The 26,395-nt window shown below is 41.9% G+C and overlaps 1 protein-coding gene across 1 annotated transcript; it reads left to right on the forward strand.

The window, feature by feature from the left end:
* The first annotated feature begins 694 nt into the window (after positions 1-694).
* On the forward strand, positions 695-25,959 carry LOC145411404 (plexin domain-containing protein 2-like). The gene is made up of 8 exons (XM_080281445.1): positions 695-875; positions 20,338-20,405; positions 21,912-22,027; positions 23,059-23,170; positions 23,707-23,905; positions 24,245-24,318; positions 25,166-25,301; positions 25,955-25,959. The coding sequence occupies exons 1-8, from the start codon at positions 695-697 to the stop codon at positions 25,957-25,959; spliced, it is 891 nt and encodes a 296-aa protein (XP_080137571.1).
* The last annotated feature ends 436 nt before the right edge of the window (positions 25,960-26,395 follow it).

The following is a 26,395-nucleotide window of genomic DNA, read 5'->3' on the forward strand; positions in this document are numbered from 1 at the left end:
GCTCTTGAAAGGTGTATGGCGACTATCTGGAAAACAGGAGGACATGGATTAGGGAGGTGCCACCGTGGAGCATCGTTGATATCAAGGCCTCCCTACCAGTCTGAACCAAGAAGAAGGTTGAAAACTCCTAGGCGGAACTCCAGCATGAGTTCTAACAGAGGCTGGACAGCCTCCCAGTTAATTCCACAGTTAGCTTTACAGACGGTTTGGTGAAGAACAGGTGCACTGGCTGCAGCTACGTCCTGAAGCCGAGGCGAAACTACTCCAGCATCACGGAGGGCTTCTCCTGGATGCCAGATGGTAGATATATTACCCAGCCAGAGCTGGTGGCAGTGAAGGAGGTGACAACGCGCATCAGCTTGATGGAAGACAAGAGTCGCGGCAGCGTCATCCTGGTGACGGATAGCATGAGCACTATCCAGCTGATACATGGTGGTATGGGTCGGAACTCAAAAATGGTCCACATGATCTACAGGAGAATCAACACGATCCAGGACACTGGGAAGCAGATCTACCCGGTATGGGCCACGTCCCACTTTGGTCTGGAAAGGAAAGAGGAAGCTGACAGATTGGCCAGCAGAGAAGCAATGACAGTGTGTCGTACGCCCTTCTCAAACCAGTGTCGGCCCTAAAGGGGTTGCTGCGGAACAGGGAGAACGACACTTGCGCGAGGTACTCTGAGAGGAGAGAGATGATGTCAATCAAGAGATATCACGACCTGACAGGAGGGATGCAGCCGGACTATCTCCAGGACAGGATGCACACCAGGGCCCTCCAGATGTCCCACTCCCAGCTGCTGCTGGGACACTGGTACCTCTGGGAGGTCGTCAGAGAGGGTGAACGTGCAGACCGAGACAGGGGCGAGGAAACGGGAGGTGTTATAATGACCAGAACAGGGAGAGTAATAAATACCAATTGCATGCTGCGTGATATGATGCACGGCCACACACTTGTACATTAAGTTAATCACCGTCCAGTGGTGGAGAAATATAGTCCTAGGCCCAAGAAAAATTTTGAAAGACCGATAATGTTTTTTCAGCCTGCATATTTCAAATACCTTAAAAATAAACGGGGGCTGGGTTTCTTGCCTCCCAAGTAGCGTAATGATCGAGCAGTGTGAGATATTTTTGTCCGAGTGTTATATGTATAACGTGAATTACAGTATTTGTATTATCTCGTAGTATGTGCCTTCCACTGCCGCCCTGTGCAGTGTCTATTCCTTTGAAGTGTTGTTTTGCATCATATTGTCATACTGTAATGCGAAATGTTTATCAATGTAGAGCTTACGCTGGGGTCTTCACAGAGTTGACTTAATCAGAAGAGAGTCTAGTTAGGTGCATTATTTATTTATTTTGTTATCTATCTCTGGTGACCAAATATAGCTAAAGAATCTTTGTGCTCGTGGAAAGCTAACGCGTGCATTTCCTTTATGCTCAGAGTTGCTAAGCCTTTTTATTTAAAATTTTCTGTCTTTTCTTTCTTTTTCATTAATTCTTACTTTCTTTTCGTGTTATAGGTCTCCCCCAGAAGTAAGTTAAATCGTCTTGCTATAAAAGGAGGGAGGGAGGGGATCTGGAAAGAACTGGGAAAAATGAAGGTTTGTAGAAGAGAAGAGAGTGAGAGAATGGTAGAGAAGAGAAGAGGGATGACAGGAGGTCAAATAATGAGGGATGAGGCCAAAGAGAAGAAAGTGAGGGAATGGTAGAGAAGAGAAGAGGGAGGACAGGAGGGCAAAATAATGAGGGATGAGGCTGGAAAGAGAAGTAGAGGGACACTGTGAAGACAAAATAATGAGGAAGGAAAAAAGGAAAGGAAAGGAAGGATGGAAGGAAGGACGGATGAATAGGAAGAAAGAGAGGGAGGGAGGGTGGGCGGAATGAAAGTACAGAGGAATACAAAGGATGTCAAAAGCGGTCCTTTCGAAGCTGTTTGTTAAGGGAAGAAGGAAGGAAATCGAGAAAGAGGAATAGAAATGAAAGAAAGAAGGAAGAGGAGTGGTTTGATATTAAAATACCAGACATAACATTGTAGATGAATGTGTGTGTGGAGGGGGTATGGGAAAGAGAGGGAGGATTAATGTCACTAAGATAATGAGAAACGGGGAGGAGAGAGGCGACGGTGGGTGGGAGAGGTGGAGGAGTGGTGGAGGGGGAGGGAAGGAAGGATAAAGGATTAGGGGAAGACAAGGAAAGGGGAAAGGAGAGATGGAAAGGGAAGTGAAAATTTGGGGATGAAGTGGAAGAGGAAGGGAGAGAAGGAAGAAGTGATCGAGAGGGGAAGGAAGAAATCGAAAGTCCGTAAAAGAAAGGGCGAAAGAGAATGCACGTGTAGGGATAGGAGACAAGGAGTAAAAACTGGTGGAATGAAAGGATGAGTGAGAAGTGGAGGAGGTGGGGAGACAGAGAAGAGGTATGAAAGAGAAAAAACTTTCGGTAGGAAGGGAAGGAAAGAGAGAGGCAGAGATAGAGAGAGAGAGAGAGAGAGAGAGAGAGAGAGAGAGAGAGAGAGAAAAGGGAAGGAAAGAGAGAGGCAGAGATAGATAGATAGATAGATAGAGAGAGAGAGAGAGGAGAGAACGTTTGGTTTAGTAGGAGTATTAACCTTCTTTAACGGGCAGAACATCCTCTCGGCTGAAATATATGATCATATTATGTGTCCACATCCTTATCGTTAAATGGACAATATGCTGTAGTCTTTCAGTAATTCCTCTCGTATGATTTCTGGTATTCTCACTGTTCATAGTTCATGATCTTGCACCAGCTTGTAAACATATTAAAAAATAATAGGCTACCCTCACCACAATCACCCACACCCACACCAATACACCCACACTAATACCAATACCAATACCAACACACACACACACACACACACACACACACACACACACACAACAGTAATCACTGGTATAGAAGAGGAAGAAATTAAAAACAAAATCACTAGAGACAAAAAGGAGATGGCAAATGTAATGAACTTACTGAAAGAAGTATCAGAGGAAATCTGTAGTAAAGACATAGAGGAACACAAAAGGTTAGGGAAATATGAGAAAAGCAAGACAAGACCTCTAAAGGTGACTTTCCAGAGTGTAAACACTGTGGAAGAGATACTAAAAAATGCAAAGAATCTTATGGAAAAAGAGGAGTTCAAAAATGTATGGATAAAAAGATGTCTAACACAAGAGGAACTGGAATTACTGAAAGAGAAAAGGGAGGAAGCAAAAACAAAAAATGAGGGAAGATCAGAAGAGGACAAGAAGAAATTTTTTTACAAAGTAATAGGATTGCAGGTACGAAAGTGGTACACAAACAGGATGGAAGAAAAAGGAGGAAGTTAGTAGAACCATGTCATGACAAGTATATAAACAAAATGATAAAGTTGATGTACTCAAATGTGGATGGAATGGTATCTAAATTACTAGAGATGAATGATTATGTCAGAGAAAATGAACCACAAATAATATGCCTAACTGAGACAAAATTAACACCAAGGATATCCAATGACATACTAAACTTAGAGGAATACAATATATGGAGAAGAGACAGAAATGTAAAAAAAGGAGGAGGAATTATAATATTAACTAAGAAAAATCTAAAAGTCAAGGAAATAAACCTAGATATACCATCACAAGTAGAACTGATTGCAGTAGAGATCGACACATCTGAAGGTAAAGTAATTGTAGCCAATTTGTATATGCCACCCAAATCAAACACATGGGAAAGAGACGAATATGAGGACCAAGCAGAGAGTACAATTCAGAGTATAAGATCCTTGCTACATAAAATGGAAGAGAAATCGGAAAGAATTATACTAACTGGGGATTTCAATACAAATATAAATTGGAATACTCTAGATATAAATAGCCAAGAAAGCTGCTGGGACCAAAAGCTCCTGGATCTCGTACAAGAGTTTTTCTTAACGCAACATGTGAGGGAAACCACTAGAAAAAGAGGACTTGATGTACCTTCAGTGCTAGATCTAATATTTACTAGGCAAGAAAATGACATTGACAGTTTAATATATCACCCTCCACTCGGCAAAAGCGATCATGCAGTACTAAATTATAACTTCAGGATAGCATATGACATAGTAAACAGCACTGACAGTTACAAAAAGAGACTAAACTATAAAAAGGGAAATTATCAAGACCTAAAGAAGTATTTCTTAGAAGTTGATTGGGAAAATGAGCTTAGAGGACAAGATTTAAATGCTGTATATAAAATATTTTGTGAATTTTATGAAATAGGAGTCCAGAATTACATCCCACAGCACAAAGAAGCAGATAAGAAAATACAGAAATGGTTCAATACAGAATGTAAAAAATCTAAAGAAAGAAGAGATTTGTTGTGCAATAGATACAGAAGACACAATAGTGAAAGGGCATATAATAATTACAAACAGGCAAGAAACGACTATACAAGAATAAGGAGGGAAGCCCAAAAACAGTTTGAGGAGGATATAATAAATAAAAGTAGTGATCAACCAAAGCTGTTTTACAGCTATATCAGAAGCAAAACCAAAGTAAAAGATATAATACAATCCATCACGGACGAGGGAATCACTTATACACAAGAGAAAGATATTTGTGAAGCACTAAATAAGAATTTCCAATTAGTTTTTACAGAAGAAAAAAATTTTGAGAGAGACTATGTGGAACACGCATGTCCACACATACTACCAGATATACAAATAGCAGAAAAAGTAATACAAGAGGAGTTAAGTAGATTAGACAGAGGAAAAGCAAGTGGTCCTGATGAAATTTCATGTTGGGTGTTACGAGAATGTGCAAATGAGTTAAGTAAACCATTATTTTTAATTTTCAAGAAATCTTTGAGTCAAGGGAAACTACCTGATATTTGGAAAAAAGCAAATATAGTCCCCTTATTCAAGAAAGGAAATAGACAAAATCCTCTCAACTACCGACCAGTATCACTGACTAGTGTTGTAAGCAAGGTATTAGAAAAACTTATAAGAAAAGCTTGGGTAAATCATCTAGAAAAACACAGTATGATAACAGAAAGACAGTTTGGTTTCAGAAAAGGAAAATCATGTGTTACTAATCTGTTGAGCTACTATGACAGAGTAACAAACACAATACAGGAAAGGGAAGGATGGGTGGACAGTATCTATTTAGATTTCAAGAAAGCTTTTGACACAGTACCACACCAAAGACTTTTATGGAAGCTGTACCATCAAGGAGGAATTCGAGGCAAACTGTTTTGTTGGATGCAAGACTTTCTCATAAAAAGAGAAATGAGGACAGTACTAAGAGGAAACTACTCATCATGGAAAGAAGTGACTAGTGGAGTACCACAGGGTTCGGTGCTGGCACCAATCATGTTTTTAGTGTACATAAATGATATAAACAGTAACACTGGAAATGAGAGCTATCTGAAAATGTTTGCAGATGATGCAAAAATACAAAGGAGAATTACTAGCACAGACTCTTGTAGGGAGCTACAAGAAGAATTAAATAAACTTCATGAATGGAGTAGTACATAGCAAATGGAATTCAATGTGGACAAGTGTCATGTAATGAAGTTTGGTAAAAGTGGAAAAAGACCTGATTGGGATTATAAGTTAGGAAATAAAACCCTATACACATCAGAAAGAGAGAAAGACCTAGGTGTGATTATCAATAACAGACTATCTCCAGCTGACCACATCAGCGAGAAGGTACGGAACATGTATACACTGCTTGCAAATATGAGAATAGCATTCACATACATAAATGAAGACATGCTAAAAAGGATAATAACATCATTCATCAGACCAACCCTGGAATATGCATCAGTAGTCTGGAGTCCTCATCTCAAAAAGCATATAGACAAGATTGAAAAAGTTCAAAGGGCCGCTACAAGATGGATACCAAGCTTAAGGGACCTAAGCTATGAAGAAAGACTAAATAAACTGAATCTACCAACACTACAGGAGAGAAGGAAAAGAGGTGACATGATAATGCTATATAAGTGCATATCAGGAAAGGAGAAAATAGACATAAATGATTACTTAACATATGGAGAAGCATCAGCAAGAGGACACTGCAAAAAACTGCATAAGAAGAGAGGTGATAAAGACGTAAGGAAATTCAGTTTCCCAAACAGAGCAATTGATCAATGGAATGCACTACCGAATGAAATAGTGTGTGCCAAAACAATTCACAAATTTAAGGATATGTACGATAAATATGGTCTAAGACACGGGACAATACGAGCTTGACTCATTCCTGTAAAGATACAATTAGGTAAGAACAATTAGGTAAGAACACACACACACGTACGCACGCACGACCAAATTCTTGCTGGTGCGTGAGAGTTTGGCATCTCTGTCAACCATACAAGTGGCCCTACTGGACGCGGGAGGATGAGAGAGAGATCTTAATACGGGTTACAGTGATGCATTCCGCTCCAACAAGCATTTTGTGTGGACATAGCATTCTAAGCGGCTATGGATTATTCGTAAAACCTCATTCTTAGCTATTTATTCTGTACATTGCACCTTCGTATTCTTTATCTCCGACAAGGAAAGTATGTTTTCACCTGTGATTGTTTGTTGGTTGGTTTCTTTGTCTGCTCGTAGGATTATTTAAAACTAAAAGAAGGATTTGGACCAAATTTGGTGGGTAGATAACCCTCGTCCCAGGGAACAATCGATTAACTTCTGGGACCGATCCGGATCGTACTACTTATTCTGGATCTGGAAAACATTTTTTGTGGAACCCTGATGAGTGATTAAATAACCTAACCCATTATGGAGAGTAATTTGGAAATTAACGTTGTCCTTGTCGTAGAGATGCGCTCCACTGAGTTCCCCTCGTCTTGTAAGTTATTGATGCAATCTGTGTCCATGTTTAAACTATACAAATGGCACAATGAAAAGAATTTTAGGTGTAATATGCTAAATAAATCAGTCGCATAGGACGACGTGTTACGAAGCCTCTGACTCCACTTAGAATACACATCATAGTCCTCGTCAACCTTTATCTATTTATTTATTTTGACAAGAGCACCCATGTGAAGCAAACCCCTTCAATCTGACGCCATATTTTTTCCGTTGTATATTTATGCTTTCCGGCGATTTTATGCAACTAGGGAATTATCTCTCGAAGTGAAGGGGCTAAATGTCACGAATCAATTCGCGACATTTCCCTTTTGTGAGAAGCCACGAACTATTAGTGGAAAACTCACTGTGTATCGCTCAGTTAACCGTTTCTCTCTCCATTTCGGGGTATACTTTTCAAAACATTCGTCAATGTTTTCAAAAGTGACCGATTTAATGCACGTCACTAAGTGCTGTACTGAGCGATACTATTGTTTCTTTATTGTTCGCCTCTGCTTGCCTTGACCGTTAAAAATGCGGCCTACTGCTCCCTTTGTCTTTCCCACGACTTACTCAGTCTAGTGGTTGCTGTGACGGAGAGAGGTCCTGTGCCAGCAGTGTGAGAGGTCAGCTAGTACCCAAACTCCACTTCACAGTTAATCCAGTCCTCCCACCCCCCGGGTGATACATAGCATTCATCGACCGGTATTTCTTTTTGTATAATCCTAGTTATAAGAGTTTAATTAAGGTGTCTTTTTTTTCCTAGGCGTAAGTATTTAGCTATTGCGTGAGTGGGTGAGTGCGTCTCATTGATTCGATTTGAATTGTAACGTTAAATTTATTTTTTGTAATTAATAAATTTAACAGTTCTTTTCCTTGAGCTTAATGTAAAGTAAAATCTTGTTTCATTTCTCCATAATTAAGCTTATTTTCCATACAGCTCCTAGCTTGCATAAACGTTTGCTTTCATAACTGGTACTTAGACCAGTCTTGTTGTATTAACTTAAAATCCGTCGTGCCAGATAGGAGTTAAAGCATCAGCAAGAACCTGATTATTATTATTAGTATTAGTTATTTATTGTCAGGGGTGAAGTAACTTTCTCCAGAGGCTAACAGTACTAATTCAGCATTTGTGAGTAATTAGTCTCTGCTGTGTACTGTTGAGAAAGTTTATAAATTCTCGTTCTTAGAGAATCGTTGCTCGATTTAGCAAGACAATCATTGTCCCTGCTCTTTAATATTATTGAATATTAATATCAATTTAAATAACATTTAACCATATATTTCAAAATTACTGTGTTATTATAAAAACCCCGTGACAATTGGCGACCTCATTCCAGGATATTAACTCCTAGCTCTAAAGCTATTCACGAGATAGTGCTCACTCATTCATATTTAGGTATTTACCATTAAAGTTTATAGGCACAAGCTTACTGGTGTTTACCCTTAATTTAGCAAGTGAATTTTGCTTTATTAATCAATAGAATACTTAACTCTAGTTTATTTTTGGTAACGCCAGACGATTTTATTCGCTCCTGGGAAGTCGCCGTACCCATTGTGTTTATTATTGTCTTCCCAGTCATTTACATTTTTGATTTATTCTTTGCCAGTTAACTAGATAAGACTGGTCACCACTAGCTTGTGTCTGTATTCTTTATTTGTATTATTAGCATTCGTTTGCGAAGCAGTCAGTGCTCAGTTTCGTTTGCTTAATAAATTAGCGCCATGGCAGCCAGTGCTTATGTACAGGAAGCCAAAGATATGGGTCTCACTGACCCAGAGAAAATACAGAGTTACGTTCTCTCACGGTTTAATTACGAGCAAGAACGTGAGAAAGACGCTCGTGAACGTGAGCGAGAACAGCGCGAAAATGAGCGAGAACAGCGTGAACACGAACAAAAACAACGCGAGCTCGAGTTAGAAAAAGAGCGACAACAGCGCGAACACGAGCTAGTACAAGAGCGAGAACAGCGCGAATACGAGCGTGAACAACGAGACAAAGAACGAGAACATGAACTTGAAGTGCTGAAGCTCAAGCGAGATTCCTTGGCTTCAGACACGTCTGGTGCAGTTGGTCCAAGCTCCACGAGCGTTTCCCCTGCACATGTCCTGGCGACCCCACGCATCAAGCTTCCTTCATACAAGGAAAGCGAGCGAATCGAGCCGTACATAGCTCGTTTTGAGGACATGGCAGACATGTATCAACTGGATGAGGCAGCTAAGCGGATCCAATTCCTTAGTTTATTTGAGGGCCCCGCCCTCGATATTCTCCACAGAATTCGTGGAGACAATCTCACATATGAGATGATGAAAGCTGCACTCATTAAGGCGTATGGTCTCACAGTAGACGACGCCAAAGTTCAGTTCATGCGAGCTCGCCTCCAAGACAAGGAGACAGCTGTTCAGTTCCTTGATCGTCTCACAGCCTACTAAAATGAGTGGATGGAGAAAGATGAAACTCCTTCCACGCGTGAGGGGATAATTGACCTTATGCTGCGTACACAGCTAGAGACGTCGTGGCCTGCTGAGCTCATAGCACAGCTTAAGATCTGCCAGGTGAAAGATGCCAGCCAAATGGCAGAAAAGGCTGACGCATTCTTTACTGCATACGGGTATCAAGCTCGTAAGCAAAACACCTGGAGCAGAAAAGATATGCCAAGTCTGGGAAGCCGTCTCAGACTGAATCCCAGCACCAAGGCCGTTCTCAGAGTAATGGTCAGGGTCCAAGCAAACCACAGAAGGACCAGGGGCAAAACACTCAGAAACCTGAGTGGAAGCGGTACAACAAGCACCCCAACCAGCAGCAGTTTCCCAAGCATCAGCAGCAATACAAGGACAAGCCACGTAACCCTCAGTCAGGTCAATTAGTGTATCGGAGGCAGGAGGCAAATGCAGCCTTCATTCCACAAGTACCCGGTGGTGCCATCTCTACCAGTACATGTACTTCCCAACACTTCACAAGTCCCCCTCCGACCATGAACTCTCCTCAGACACCTAGTTCCCAGGGCGCCACGTTTGCTGCATCGGTTGTTCCGCAGTCTCATGAATGACTGGCTGCTACCTCCTCAGACCCTTCCACCAGCAACACTGCCTTTCTTGTTCAGCCAGGGTCTGTGGGAGGTGTTTCTGTAAATGTCTTGAAGGACAATGGTTCCTCAGGTTGCTCTGTTAAGCAGAGTTTAGTTTGGCCTGATGAGTATACAGGTCGACAGATCCAAGTTAGACTTATTGATGGATCAGTGAGATTGTTCCCTGAGGCACGTATCCAGGTGGCGTCTCCATTTTTCACAGGCTTCACAGCTGCAGTTGTCATGCCAGAACCTTTATTTGACCTCATCTTAGGCAACATACCTGGCATCAAAAATAGTTGTGCCGTAGATGTTGCTACTCAGACTTCGGCTGCTGCGATAACACGAGCCATGGCCAAGGCTCAAAATCGCGTCACTCCGTTGACCGTCGCAACGCTGCAAGATCTGATTCGTAGTCAAGATGTTGTCCAAGAGCAACAGACTGACTCGACACTTGCCTCAGTGCGCAAGAAGCTGGAGGGTAAAGTGATCAAGTATTCACGGGGAGGACAAGCCAGGTTCCTTCGTAAGCGAGGACGGCTGTACCGTGAGTCACAGACACCCCAGGGTGAGGTTCGACTGCAGTTTGTCGTTCCTGCAAAGTATCGCCGAGCAGTATTTGAATTAGGTCACTGTTCAGCGATGGGAGGTCACATGGGTCAAAAGAAGACCTCTGACCGCATCCATGCTGACTTTTTCTGGCCAGGAATGGGACGGGAAATAACGAGGCTCGTACGTTCTTGTGATGTGTGTCAGCGTACCACTGACCGGGGACGTGTCCGTCCTGCGCCATTGAAGCCAATGCCCATAATCTCTGAACCGTTCGAGAGAGTAACAGTTGACATAGTTGGGCCAATCTCTCCTAGGACTAGTGATGGATCTAAGTATATCCTCACTATAGTTGATTTCAGCACACGGTGGCCTGAAGCCGTGGCCCTTAAGAATATAGAGGCCGTCACTGTTGCTGAGGCATTAATTGAAGTGTTCTGTCGTGTAGGTATCCCTAAGGAGGTCTTGAGCGACCGGGGTTCGCAGTTCACTTCGGCAATGATGAACAAAACGTTCAGGTTGCTGTCCATCCGAGGCTTACGAACTACGCCGTATCATCCCATGTGTAACGGGTTGTGTGAGAGGTTCAATGGAACTCTCAAGAAGATGTTGAGGCGCATGACCGCCGAACAGCCAAAGGAATGGCCGCGGTTCATTGCTCCTCTTCTATTTGCTTATCGAGAAGCCCCACAGCATTCATTGAAATTCTCACCCTTTGAACTGGTGTATGGGAGGTCGGTCCGGGGCCCACTTCAAGTCCTTCGTGAGTTATGGGAGGATGAAGAACCCGACCCTGAAGTCAAGACCACCTACACCTACGTCCTTGATTTGGCTGACCGCCTCCAGTCGACGTGCGAGTTAGCTAAGGAAGAACTGATCAAGGCGCGTGAAGTTCAAAAGGCTTATTATGATAAGAAGGCAAAGCTTCGGAAGTTTAGTCCAGGCGATAAATGCTTGGTATTACTCCCCACTGCCCAGAAGAAGTTATTGGCGCAGTGGAAGGGTCCATTCGATGTAGTAGAGCGCATTTCAGACCTCAACTACATAATACAGATGGGGAATCTTCGTAAAAGGTTCCACATTAACATGTTGAAGGCTTATCATGAGTCAGACCCCGAGGAGACTGGCTTACAAGTAGCTGATGATAGTGACCAGCCACTGGAAGAAACCGGGGCAGCTGCGGTGATCCCAGCTGATGACCATGATGATGAGCCCTTAACCGCTCAGTCCCATCAGGAAGACACTGTCGGAGATGTTTTACTTAACCCTGACTTAGCAGTAGGGGACCAGAATGCCTTATGGTCACTGCTCTGTCAGTATGCTGATGTCTTCTCAGACCAACCTAGACTTGCAAAGGTTGCGCGTCATAAAATTGAGTTGACCAGCAATGCTCCTATAAAGGTTAAGCCATATCCGATTCCCATGTGACTACAGGGTGCAGTAGATAAGGAAATTGCTGACATGGAGACTGCAGGCATTATCGAAAAGTCCTCATCTCCTTACTGTAGTCCGATGGTAGTAGTCCGCAAGAAAGATGGTGGAGTCAGGATTTGTGGCGACTATAGAAGGCTCAATGCAATCACCAAAGTGGATGCTGAGCCAATGGGTGACCATATTGCCATCTTCTCCAAGCTGGCAGGGTCACGATATTTCACGAAGCTCGACCTAGCGAAGGGATTCTTCCAGATTCCCCTTCATCCTGAGAGTCGTCAGTTCACTGCCTTTGCTACTCCTAGGGGGTTGTACCAGTATAAAGTCCTCCCATTTGGACTTACCAATTCCCCAGCAGTATTCAATCGTGCCATGAGACAAGTGCTCCATGGTATTGTAGGAGTAGAGATGTTCGTTGACGATGTCCTCGTTCATTCCGCCACATTGGAGGAGCACCTCAGACTCTTGGAAATTGTCTTCAGTAGACTCCAGAGTTTCAACATGACTGTGAAGCCTAGCAAATGCAAGATTGCTCACAGTGAGGTGGAGTTCCTCGGTCATATTGTTGGCAACAATCACCGCAGGTGTCAGGGTGACAAGATCAGGAAAGTTAGAGAAGCCCCGAGACCCGTGACCAAGAAACAGGTTAGGGCATTTCTTGGCCTAGTGGGATATTATAGGAGTTTTATCCCCAACTTTGCTCTCATTGCCCAACTGTTGTACGAAGTGCTACGGAAATATGCTCCAAACACCATTGAATGGGGAGAAGCGCAAGAGAGATCCTTTATTGCTCTTAAGAACATGTTGTGCAAGGAGCCTATCTTGCAGTTGCCTGATTCCAGCAAACCTTTCATACTGCACACTGATGCTTCACAAGATGGAGTAGGTGCCGTATTGACGCAGGAATCGGAAGGTGGAATCTTCCCAGTGGCATACCACAGCCGTAGGCTAAAACCCGCCGAGAGGAATTACAGTACTGTTGAGAAGGAACTCTTGGCTGTGGTTGATGGTGTTAAAAATATTATTATTATCTTTTTGGGGCACCATTTACTCTGGAAACTGATCATATGCCACTCACTAGTCTTAGCACGACCAAGACGGCTAATGCAAGATTGACACGCTGGACACTGTATTTACAGCAGTTTAACCTTGTTGTGAGATACATCAAGGGAAGTGATAACGTAGGTGCAGACCTGATGTCTCGCCTGCTAACTGCTGACTAATATGGGCAATTGTTGCATGCTGGGTTCCGTAAGATAGGCGTCCTAAGAGATTTGAGTAATCCAAGGACCAGCCTGGTTCCCAGTCAAAAGTGTAGACCTGATGTCTCACTTGTTGGCCCCACAGGACATAGTATATCCAGGGCCTGTACATACATGTATACCATAAGTTAAGGGGGAAGTTTGAGAACCCTGCAGAGACAGTCCGAGGCTGTGTACGAATTACCTTGTGGAACGTCTCGAGCTGTGGGCCTCTCTGAGGATTCCCGGAGAATGCACATTACCACATGAGTGTTCACACCCACGGTGGGTGTTAAAACGTGACCTCCCCGAGATTGCGTAGCGATTTTCAGCTTCCTGTATTAGTCATAAGTGTAGAGTTAGGTTAACCAGTAAGCTATAAGGGTTCTAAGCAATTTGTGAATTCAAGAATTACGTTTCCTGGTTAATAATGTTAGGTTAACTCGTAAACTGCCCGTTCTAAGAGATTTGAGTAATTCAAGAACTGGCACATTTCCTAGTTAATAAGCGTTAACCAGTAAGCTATAAGGGTTCTAAGCAATTTGTGAATTCAAGAATTACGTTTCCTGGTTAATAATGTTAGGTTAACTCGTAAACTGCCCGTTCTAAGAGATTTGAGTAATTCAAGAACTGGCACATTTCCTAGTTAATAAACGTTAACCAGTAAGCTATAAGGGTTCTAAGCAATTTGTGAATTCAAGAATTACGTTTCCTGGTTAATAATGACAAGTACTGATTGCTAGGCAGAGAGAGAGAGAAATAACAGTTTTGATGCTCCACCTTAATTCCTTTCGCAGGTGTAGCTGGTGGGTGCAGCATTGCCGTGCAGATCAGCTGGTCGTTCCTGTCGCATGCTGCCGCCCCTTCTCTTCTGCCTCGTCATCATTATTTTACTATAAATTTGTATTTGTCATTTTACACGTAGGTACAGATACACTACAACTGTCACACCTACACCATGTATTACATACACTACACTACATAACAATTAGATGTTAATGTAAATGTAGCGAACTTTTGCTCAGTTTGACCTGAGTACAGGATTTTCACCGTCGTCACAGAGTTTTTCCCTCAAGCTTGCTTCTATTAACGTAAATACGAGGTTTTTTCGCTCACTGGCGACTGCGACTTTCTCCTGTAGCAGGATAGCACACACACCACAGTGTGAATCTTGTGTGACTGAGTTAGGATTTATATGTATGTATATTGAAATCTTTCTTCTGAAGGAAGAAAGATTTAATTTTCATGGGGCGTAATGTCACGAATCAATTCGCTACATTTCCCTTTTGTGAGAAGCCACGAACTATTAGTGGAAAACTCACTGTGTATCGCTCAGTTAACCGTTTCTCTCTCCATTTCGGGGTATACTTTTCAAAACATTCGTCACTGTTTTCAAAAGTGACCGATTTAATGCACGTCACTAAGTGCTGTACTGAGCGATACTATTGTTTCTTTATTGTTCGCCTCTGCTTGCCTTGACCGTTAAAAATGCGGCCTACTGCTCCCTTTGTCTTTCCCACAACTTACTCAGTCTAGTGGTTGCTGTGACGGAGAGAAGTCCTGTGCCAGCAGTGTGAGAGGTCAGCTAGTACCCAAACTCCACTTCACAGTTAATCCAGTCCTCCCACCCCCCGGGTGATACATAGCATTCATCGACCAGTATTTCTTTTTGTATAATCCTAGTTATAAGAGTTTAATTAAGGTGTCTTTTTTTCCTAGGCGTAAGTATTTAGCTATTGCGTGAGTGGGTGAGTGCGTCTCATTGATTCGATTTGAATTGTAACGTTAAATTTATTTTTTGTAATTAATAAATTTAACAGTTCTTTTCCTTGAGCTTAATGTAAAGTAAAATCTTGTTTCATTTCTCCATAATTAAGCTTATTTTCCATACAGCTCCTAGCTTGCATAAACGTTTGCTTTCATAACTGGTACTTAGACCAGTCTTGTTGTATTAACTTAAAATCCGTCGTGCCAGATAGGAGTTAAAGCATCAGCAAGAACCTGATTATTATTATTAGTATTAGTTATTTATTGTCATGGGTGAAGTAACTTTCTCCAGAGGCTAACAGTACTAATTCAGCATTTGTGAGTAATTAGTCTCTGCTGTGTACTGTTGAGAAAGTTTATACATTCTCGTTCTTAGAGAATCGTTGCTCGATTTAGCAAGACAATCATTGTCCCTGCTCTTTAATATTATTGAATATTAATATCAATTTAAATAACATTTAACCATATATTTCAAAATTACTGTGTTATTATAAAAACCCCGTGACACTAAATACTGCTGTACCGTACCCCTCCAGTTCACAGAGTCCCTCCATAGTAACAACAACAACAATAATAGTAATAATAGTAATAATAATAATAATAAAGTCCGGAGACATAAAGTGGAAAATACGCAAGCATGGTCAGTGGTGGCAAGAATAAAGTGGGGAATACGTAAACATGTCAGGAAATAAAGATACAGCGTGAAATACGTAAATACTGGATACAGAAGGAATAAAATATAAAATACGTAAAAATGTGTGTAGATGACGAGATTCAAGTTTAAAAAGGGGAAAATGGCTAGAAATTAAAAAAAGTAGAAAATACGTAAAAGTTACTGGAAATAATGAGAACAAAGTTTAAAACAGGTAAAAATGGGGACAACAGGAATAAAGTAGATAATAAGTACTAATGACTGGCTGCGAATAAAGCGGAAAATACAGTACGTAAAATATAAAGTTAAGGTTAATGAAGAAACTTCGTAAAAACATCTGCAGATAAAGACAGAAAAGTTGGAAATACGCAGAATGTCTAGAGATAGCAAGAACAGAGGGAAATAATGTGTAATAATAATTGAATAACACTAACAAAGTAGAAAATACGTAAAAATGTCCAGAAATACTAGAATAAAGTGAAAAATGCGTTCCAAAAATCTGGAGATAGAGAGAATACAGTGGAAAATACGTAAATCCATCCCGAGATACCGTAGCAAAAGAAGTGGAGAATGCGTAAAAATGACTGGAGTTAGCAAGTACGAAGTTGAAAATAAGCAAATACGTAAAAAAATGTCCGCAGAGAGCGAGAATATAGTGGAAATACGTAAAAATGCCCAGAGAGAGAGAGAGAAAGAGAATAAAGTGGAAAATACGTAAATATGGCTGGTTATGAATAAAGTGGATAATACGCAAAAATGTCCGAAGATAACGGGAATAAATTAGAAAATATGCACAAATGTCTGGAGAAATACAGCGCAAAATACGGAAAAAACGTCCGAAGAGAGTGAGAATAAAGTGGAAAATACGTAAAAATGTCCGCTGAGACCGAAAATAAAGTGGAAAATACGGAAAAATGTCCGAAGATAGCGAATATAAAGTCGAAAATAAGACCAAATGACTGGAAAAGAAAGAAAAAATATGTAAAAATGTCCGAGGATAACAAGAATCAGGTAGAAAATACGCCATCGTACTGAAGGGTCTAAATTAATCGTCTGGAAGTAGCAAAGACAAATTAATCTATCTATCTATCTATATAGGCTACCTAGGCTGCTTCCCCCAAGGAAAGGGAGGTAGCCGAGACAGGACGACACACTCCCCATTTACTCATCCATTCAAACACATTCATTCGCATCTTAGCCCCAAAGGGGAGAAGGGACAGATCCACATCGCACCACATCGCACAAGGGTCAACTGCGCAGTGCAATCAGAGACATCCGCAGCAGGGCCCGACAGCAGAGCTGGTTTACCCCTGCCACATCATAATAGATCCATTCCCTTACCCGCACCTGACCTGACTAGCTGATCAGACCAAATGCGGGAGGATATCCCCTCAGGGCTGCGACATCATTTATTTATTCACAGTTTCTCTCCATTTATTTCTGTCACGCACAGCCACTCTTCCTTGCTCAACAGACATCCCTCTCGCATCCAGCGCTCTCTTCACACTGTCCGTCCATCCTACTCGTGGTCTCCCTCTCAGCCTTACACCTCTTACATCAGATCTAGTTATCTTTTTCACCAATCGATCATTATCCATTCTCTCCATATGCCCAAACCATCGCAACACCCTCTGCTCAACTCTACCAGCCATCTCCCGAACAACTCCAGTTCTCTTTCGCACTTCATCATTTTGCTCTCGATCCATACGCGTCACTCCACACATACTCCTCAGACACCTCATCTCCATTACATTCAAACTTTTCCTCTCTGCTACACCCATATTCCATGTTTCAGCCACATATAACGCAGTCGGTACCACAACACCCTCATACAGCCTTCTCTTTACATCCATTCTAAGCGAACGACATCTAAACACCTTTTTCATTCCTCCCAGCACCTTACCTACTTCATTCATTCTAAACTTCACTTCTGCATTTGTTCTTCCATCCACAGCAACATGTGGCCCTAAATATTTAAAACACTCTACCTCCTCAAGAAACTCACCATTCAAAACTATATTCATCACCCTACCATCTGCCAACCTCGTACACTTCATCACTTTACTCTTATTCTCATTTACTTTCAATTTCCTCCTTTCATACACCCTTCCAAACTCCTCTACCAACTGTCTCAATCTCTCCTCTGAATCAGCCACCGGTGCAGTATCATCTGCAAACAGCAGCTGCTTCAGATTCCGCTCCCCACCATCAACATTCACCAAACTCAGACCTCCACCTAAAACTCTTGCATTCACCTCCCTTACAACACCATCCATATAAATATTAAACAACCAAGATGATATCACACATCCCTGTCGCAGCCCCACTCTCACGGAAAACCAATCACTCACAGCATTTCCCACTCTTACTCACGCTCTACTATTTACATAAAACTTTTTCACCCCTTTTAGTAACCTACCATCAAGTCCATACAATCTTAAAACAGTCCACAAAGCCTCCCTATCAATTCTATCATACGCTTTCTCTAAATCCATGAATGCCCAACACACATCCTTGCCTTTCGCTAAATACTTTTCACACACTTGTCTCACAGCGAACACCTGATTCACGCATCCCCTCTCTCTCCTAAAGCCACACTGCTCATCACTAATCACTCCCTCTGTACCCTCTCTAACTCTCATAATTAACATTCTACCATACACCTTACCTACAGCAATCAACAGACTTATACCCCTAAAGCTAGTACAGTCATATTTATCACCCTTACCTTTATACAACGGGACCACACAAGCACTTGCCTAGTCAACTGGCACCATACCTTTCACAAAGCACACATTCAACAATCTTACTAACCAGTCAACAATAGTCACTCTACCACCTTTCAGGCATTCCACAGCACACCCATCCATAACTGTAGCTTTCCCTGTTTTCATCTCCTTTACTGCCTTCTCCACTTCCTCCTTCGTGATCAAAGAACCATTCAACTCTCCCAACACATTTATTCATTGCACCCTTCCAAATATAAAAAAAAAAAAAAGTATAACTGGACTGTGTGGCGTGACCAGTTCCATCCGATACCGTAATTCCTATTCTTACCGTCCCCAGACGATATGAGGCGATTTTTGGAGTGATTTTTCGAACTGGATTAGATATTCATACAGAAGTCTTAATGAACCGTCCCCAGACGATATGGTGCTACAATGATTATTTTCTAACTGCAGGGGGTTAGATTACAGCCTTAACGAACCATCTGTAGACGATTTAATGCTATTTTTGGAAAGAATTTTTGGACGAGAAGGTTTAGATATAGCCTAATTTGATCCCTCCCCTGTCACAACTAAAGCTTCCTCCTAGGTTGGGCTAAAAATCATCTGGTGATAGCAAGAATATAATAATAATAATAATAATAATAATTATAACAAAACAACAACAACAACAATACTACTACTACTACTACTGCTGCTGCTAATAATAATAATAATAATAATAATAATAAAATAATAATAATAATAATAATAAAATGCGTCATGGGATTGAAGGGGCTAAGGAGGTTTGAGTAAACCCCTTGCATAGGACCGCAAGCTGAGAGAGAGAGAGAGAGAGAGAGAGAGAGAGAGAGAGAGAGTGTGTGTGTGTGTGTGTGTGTGTGTGTGTGTGTGTGTGTGTGTGTGTGTGTGTGTGTGTGTGTGGATATTTCCCAACTACGCACTTAACAAACTTACTCTCTTCGTATCAAGAGAAAGGTGTCTGATGTTGTTTTGTAACCGAGATAGAGTGACGCTTCAAGGTATTCCCCTGTTTCCCATTTCTTCTACGGGTACGCTGCAGTCCACGGTCTCCACCCAACCCAGCCTCTGTCAGTGTCTTGACAGCAGCGGTTGGGTGTGGTGATTATACTTCTTTTACCATAAACTAGCCTAAAATTACCGTCTGTCCATCTAGAAAACTGAGTTGTAACAAAATTTAATAGCAGAATATGATCCTAGTCACAAACAAATGCCGTGGCATGGATGTGGAGTCATAGAGCTGCCCTTCTCTGCCACTGAATTACGTGAAATAAATAACAAAAGGGCGTAAAGGTTAGGGTAAAAGCATTATAGGCATAAACTGACTTAAGAAGGGTGAATCAAAAGTCTGGAAACAGGGGAAAGAGCAGATTTCTGGAGAGAGAGAGAGAGAGAGAGAGACGTAAACCTGCAACGAGAGAGGACATACGGGCATATTCCCCTGTTTACAGACTACTGACTATCTGCACAAACTCGGACATGGCGGTGTGTTGCTACAGTGCTGACATCATCTTAACAATTTTGCTGATTTGTGGATTACCTGCGTCTCAATCCTCGTTCACAGGTAAGTATATCTGTGGGGACATGTAGCGTGTTTGTTTGAAGCCACCCCTTAAGGGATTAAGGCGTCTGGCAATGGATAGTGTTTACTGTGTTACACATTAAAGTAAATATGAAGTGGTACATATATATAACACCACCCCAGTGCAGCTGCCCATTGCTCTGTCCTACCCCTCAGACTCACATACTAGGCTCCTGCACGACGGACGTACAGTACACAGTCGACTAAATGCACACCATACGCACCTCAGACACACCCCAGACACTAAGACGCACACCCAAGTGCGTTGCCCTGCCTCGCTATGTCATATCCAAGTGTTATTCCATTACCATAACTCAGCAGTCAAAATGAAGATGGTAATTTTTGTCTAAGTGAGAGTAAAATGCGTTTAGTAGTAATGTTAGCGGTATCTGTTGCAGAGGGAGAGTCAGCCAAAGGATTCCCCCCATCGGATCCGGACAATGGACTCAATATGAACTCTGATTTTCCCCACGCCGGTTTCAAGGTAATGGAGGTGGTCAGAAGGTACGGCAGTGGACTGCTGCTCGGAAGTTTTTAGAGTCTGAGACGCAGGTGAAGCAGGGAACTGAAGGATGAAAGGAAAGAGAAAAAAGGATGGGGGAAAGGAAATAAACAGAGAGAAGAAAGGAAAAGGGGAGAAAGGAAAGATGAAAAAAAGGGAGGGGAGGGGGGAAAGGCAAGAGAGAGTATATGGAAAGGGAGAAGGAGAGAGAGAAGAAAGGAAAGGGGGAGAAAGGAAGGATGGGGAAGAAGAGAAAGAGAGAAGAAAGGCAGGAGAGAACGAAGGAAGGAAGGAGGAAGGCAAGAGAGGAAGACATAATATAATAATGAAATGAAATAAAGGTGAAAAAAGAAAAGAAAGGAGTAATGACGACTGAAGATTGTATTTTCGTTCCTATATTGGACATTAATCTCCCACAAGACCCACCGATGTCATAAAAACACCCCCCCCCCTCTGTTGATACCGCTACACCAGTCCTGACTGCGGTAGTTTTGTCATGTCCTCATTATTATTACTGCTACTACTACTACTATTATTATTATTATTATTATTATTATTATTTGTGAGTGTGTGCTGACGTGCGGTGTATGGCGTCATCAACATACAGTGTGGTGCTGCAGAGGAATACTTTCACGTGGTGGCACCAATATAAATGGACGGATCCACCGTCTGGAAATACAAACGTCCCTCATCTATCGCTATTGCACGAAAAGAGAATGGTCGACTGTGGGAAAAAGACAACTTCAGCCTGCAATCCACCGGGTTCACGTCCAGATTAGCCTAGAGGCACAGCAACGAGGTACGGTGGGGAGGAACACTGCTGGACCTCAAGGAATGAACTTCCTGGTTTATACGCAGATTGGATAGCCTACGTAACCCCCAAATAATAGAAGGCTAAATAAGCAAAAAATAAAGAAAGAATATTAACAATAACAGTAATAATAATAATAATAATAATAATAATAGTAATAATAATACAGTAATAACAATAGTAATAATAATAATAATAATATAAATAATAATAATAATAATAATAATAATAATAATAATAATAATAATGATGCTAATAATAATAACAATAATATCACCCAATCCATTATTGCCCCATAAGGAGTGTAGGGACCCTTGGTTAGGCTATTAAGTCCCGACATTTAAGACACGGATGACCAGTCGCTTTTCCGTGAGTGGTATTACGGGAACAACAAACCCCAGCCATTCCTCGTAGCAAATTTTTCTCTGCGATTCATTTCGTAATACCACCAGTGTTAGTTATACGCATTTACTCGTTGCACTGAAAAAGTTTTCCTCTGTATAGACGGTGAATTAATGTACTATGCAAGATAAATCGTTGAGAATAAGGTGTTAAGCCTCCTGTACCACTCAGTATGGCCTAAATCCCTATCAAAATCTATATACTGTGCAACTAAGAGGACATAACACCTCTTTCGGCCATCATTCCTAATTGCTCTGGAGATTTCATGACGCCTTTTCTCTAGCGATTTATTCTGTTCATTTCCCCTTAACATGCCGCCTAGAATACGAGGTTCTGTCTCCAGCCACAGAAGCTGAGCGAGAGTGATGGTGAAGGTGTTAAGGCTGTGAAGGAGAGTGACCCTCGTTCCCCTGCTGACGGTGGCAACAACGCTTACAGCACGAGCGTTCAGGATCATAGGTGAGGAGTTTTTATTTTACTTTATTTATTTGTGTGTGTGTGTGTGTGTGTGTGTGTGTGTGTGTGAGAGAGAGAGAGAGAGAGAGAGAGAGAGAGAGAAAGAGAGACGTTTTCTGCCACTGAGCTCCATGAAATAAGCTGCAAAAGGACGAATATCTGGGCCAAGTTAAAGTGAAAATGGTGAAGTGTCTGAGTGAAAACAGCGAATGAGCATCTGATTTTATAATCATATTACTCAACTATAACTGTCCATTTACTTGTTTGACTAAGAAATAAGTGAAATTTATACCGTTATCTTCACATATTTTTGTCTCTTCATTCTGTGTTTCTTCTATAACAATTTATTGATTTATTTATTTTTGTTTTCTCATTTCATATTTTTTTTTTGCAAGTGTTTCAAGTCGCCAGGTAGAGTACCTGCAGACGGCGTTTGCCTACTTTTTCTTGTTCTACTACTACTACTATTACTACTACTACAACTATTACTACTACTACTATTACTACTACTACAACTACTACTATTACTACTACTACAACTACTACTATTACTACTACTACAACTACTACTATTACTACTACTACAACTACTACTATTACTGCTACTACAACTACTACACTGTCCCACCTCCTACCAACATCCTAGCCCGCCCCGTCCTCTTCTCTCTGCTCACCTCACCTTGTTTCCGATTACACTTATATCGAGTTTTATGTTGCCAGGACATAACATAACAGATTCATCAAATTTTATGTAACCACGACGTAACAATCATGTGAGTGGCCCAGTTCCGAAAGAAAAAAACTAACGTTCTAGAGTTTCATAAGTTATTCCATCATCCACATCATCCAACCTGGGTCTATCGTTCATTTTATAATCTAATCTGGTTCTAATATTTACTCTACTATCTAATCAGGTTCCATCGTTCATATTACACTCTAACCAAGTTCTATCGCTCATTCATTCATCTAACCAGGTTCTATATCTCACTCTCTCATCTAACCAGGCTCTATCGTTCACTTTACCATCTAACCAGGTTCTATCGGTCACGCACCATCACCAAAGCCAGCACAGTGAAGCGGTACTGGCTGGATTTCGATGAAGTTGATAAGAAGAATGTCGGCGCCATGTTGAACGTCACCCGTCAGGTATGTTGTTAGTGCTATAGTTCTTTTGAACTAACCTGGCCCAAATTTTCTTCCTATTGCAGCTTATTTCACGTCGCTCAGTAACAGAAAAACACAGTGCTCTGTTTTATATATCCTCTTCGTAGCATTTTTTTCGTGACTAGCATCATTATAGTGTTAATGCATTGCTACAGTTCAGCATTCTAGACACAGAGAGGGAGGTTTTAGGCCGTTAAAAACAATATAATACTTTAAGCTCTATTTACCTTTAATCTGTAACCAGCAGAAATGAAATCAGTCACACACACACACACACACACACACACACACACACACACACACACACACACACACACACACACACACAGCACTCGCACACAGGGCACGCGGACACAGAGCACGTGCACACAAAGCACATGCACACAGAGCACGCGTGCACACACCCACACACGCACACCCACACCCACACCCACACCCACACACACCCACACACACACCCACACACACACAGAAATGCGTCACCGACCTGAAGGGATTTAATTTTCACTACCTTCTAGACGGTTCCACTGCCCTTCAAGTTTCCCTTCTACGGGCGGCGACTCAGGAACGTCACCATCATGTCTGAGGGATATCTCTTCACGGGGGAGGGGGAGCTGAGGAGGCAAACGTTCTCCCTGACGTCGTATATCGCTCCCCTTTTGGCCGGATTTGATGTTGCTGTGGGCGAGGATGCGACCATTAGGTATACGGATGATGGTGAGTTGTGTGTGTGTGTGTGTGTGTGTGTGTGTGTGTGTGTGTGTGTGTGTGTGTGTGTGTGTGTGTGTGTGTGTGTGTGTGTGTGTGTGTGTGTGTGTGTGTGTGTGTGTGTGTGTGTGTGTGAGAGAGAGAGAGAGAGAGAGAGAGAGAGAGAGAGAGAGATGCACAACTGCTTTTACAGTACAGAAGAAAAGAACATTGACGTGCCATATACAGAAATGAACACTAAGAAGAGGTGCTAGAAAGCCTCCTAAGCGGAAAAGAATATATGACTTAGACTTCACTCTCCTCTGATTCTTGACTCATTGTTTCTTTCCCTCTTGTCCCCCTCCCCAGGTGGGTCCTTCATCGTGCAGTGGAGTAATGTGGCGCTAAAGGACCAGCCGGATGTGGGTACCTTTACATTCCAAGTGAGTCATTCTATGCCACTCGTATGCTTCGCTGAGGTGATTGGCTCTCTGTGTCTGGCTCCTTGTCTGTTTCCGTCTGGCTCCATGTACAGTATGTTTGTGTCTGGCTCACTGTCTGTCTGTGTCTGGATCCCTGTATGTCTGTGTCTAGCTCCCTGTCTGTCTGTGCCTGGCTCCCTCTCTGTCTGTGCCTAGCTCCCTGTCAGTCTTTGCCTGGCTCCCTGTCTGTCTGTGCCTAGCTATGGCTGTTTGTGTCTGGCTCTATGTCTGTTTGTGTCTAGCTCCGTCTGGTTGAATCTGGTTCCCTGTCTGGTTCTATATCTGTTTATCCTGGCTCAATGTCTGTTTAGCATGGCTCTGTGTCTGTTTAACCTGACTCTATGTCTGTTTGTGTCTGTCTCTCCTTTTATTTAGTGTGACTTTTTTAGTGTCTGGCTCTCTGTGTGTGTCTGACCCTCTTCCTGTTGGCGTCTGGCTCTTTGTGTCTAGCTCTCGATCTGCTTGTGTCCATCTGTTTGTGTTTGTCTCCCAGCTTGTTTTCCTGACCCTTTATGTTGTCCAGGTGGAATAATGATTTTGTTAAAACCACTGCTCGTAGCGCGGTGGAAAATGACTGAGAGTCAAGCAGGCATGAGGTATTATGATTTTAAAAACAATCTGTCGAAGGTCAGGGTCACAGGGGAAATCAGTTGAGAGAGAGAGAGAGAGAGAGAGAGAGAGAGAGAGAGAGAGAGAGAGAGAGAATCAAGTTGTATATTGTTGTTGTCTGCGTGTCCAAAGCATTACGGCTTGGGTCTTCATTGCCACACATTTTACAAGGTCTTAACCATTCTCTTCTTTCCCTCAGGTGACTCTACACAAGAACGGGGACATCATGTTTCTGTACAAGGCTATTCCCATTGGCATCACCTTCATCAACGAGAATCGGCATCGAGTCAGAGTTGGCCTCTCTGATACATACATGATAGACCGAACCATTTTCTGTGAGTCATACTCTCTTTTTCTGTGTATACTCGTTCCCCTAAAATTGCCGTCTCTTCTTCTTGAATGCTGACCTTTATCAACAGATTAATATATAATATTATGCCAGTTACGAAGAAACGCCATGGAAAAGATGTTGAGCCGTGGCATTGTCTTTTTCTGCCTATGAGCTACGTGAAATAATCTACGAAAGAACGAAAATCTGGGCCAAATTAAGGTGAGAGAACTATAATACATTCATTTTAACTATACTCTTTTTACCTTAACTTGGCCTAATCTTGCAGTCCGTGCACCTACAAATGTAATTAGAGATTAACAGTTGAACACAGCTCTAGTAACATTACGAAGTACAAAGAAGTGCAATTTAAAGGATGCAGAGCCATAGTTCAGTCTTATTCTGCCATTGAAGTACTTGAAATAAACTGCAAAAGGACGAAAATCTGGGACAACACTATCTGTCTATATACCTAGGCTGCTTCCCCCAAGGAAATGGAGGGACAACACATAAGGTGAAAAAACAATACTGGGAGATTTCTGTCCGTTTGCAACTCATTTCCCGTAATTCAGTGGCAAAATTCAATACTACGGCTCAATCTCTTTTCTATTGCATTTTTCGTGACTGGCACTATAATCTTATCTTAATCTCTTATTCCAGCTTAGCACTGAACGTGGGGAGATGAGAATTTTATGCCTCGATAAAGTCGACAGAATATAGTACGGCAAGGCTCGTATTCTAGTCAGCGTAGGAGGCATTCTAGCATTTTTTCCTTATATACTGTTTATTTCCCTACATGGTAAGGGATATATATATATATATATATATATATATATATATATATATATATATATATATATATATATATTTTGCGCTTCAATGAGATTATTAAAAATTCCCACGTCCCTGTGGGAAGTTTTTTTTTTTTTTTTTTTTTTTAATTATTATTGTCCGTCCCCGCCCCGGAGGGGCTCGGAGAGGGGTACTGTTTTCAGTCGGTTTGTATGTTTGTTTGTCTGTCTGTTAAGTTTTCGCAAAAACTACTATGTGATTTTGACTGAAATTACAGGGATTATGGGCTATGACCCTCTGATCACCTGA

This window comes from Coenobita brevimanus, chromosome 89 (genome assembly GCF_032717465.1).
Source record: "Coenobita brevimanus isolate Jiangsu-jjx chromosome 89, ASM3271746v2, whole genome shotgun sequence".
NCBI classification, from domain to species: Eukaryota; Metazoa; Arthropoda; class Malacostraca; order Decapoda; family Coenobitidae; genus Coenobita; species Coenobita brevimanus.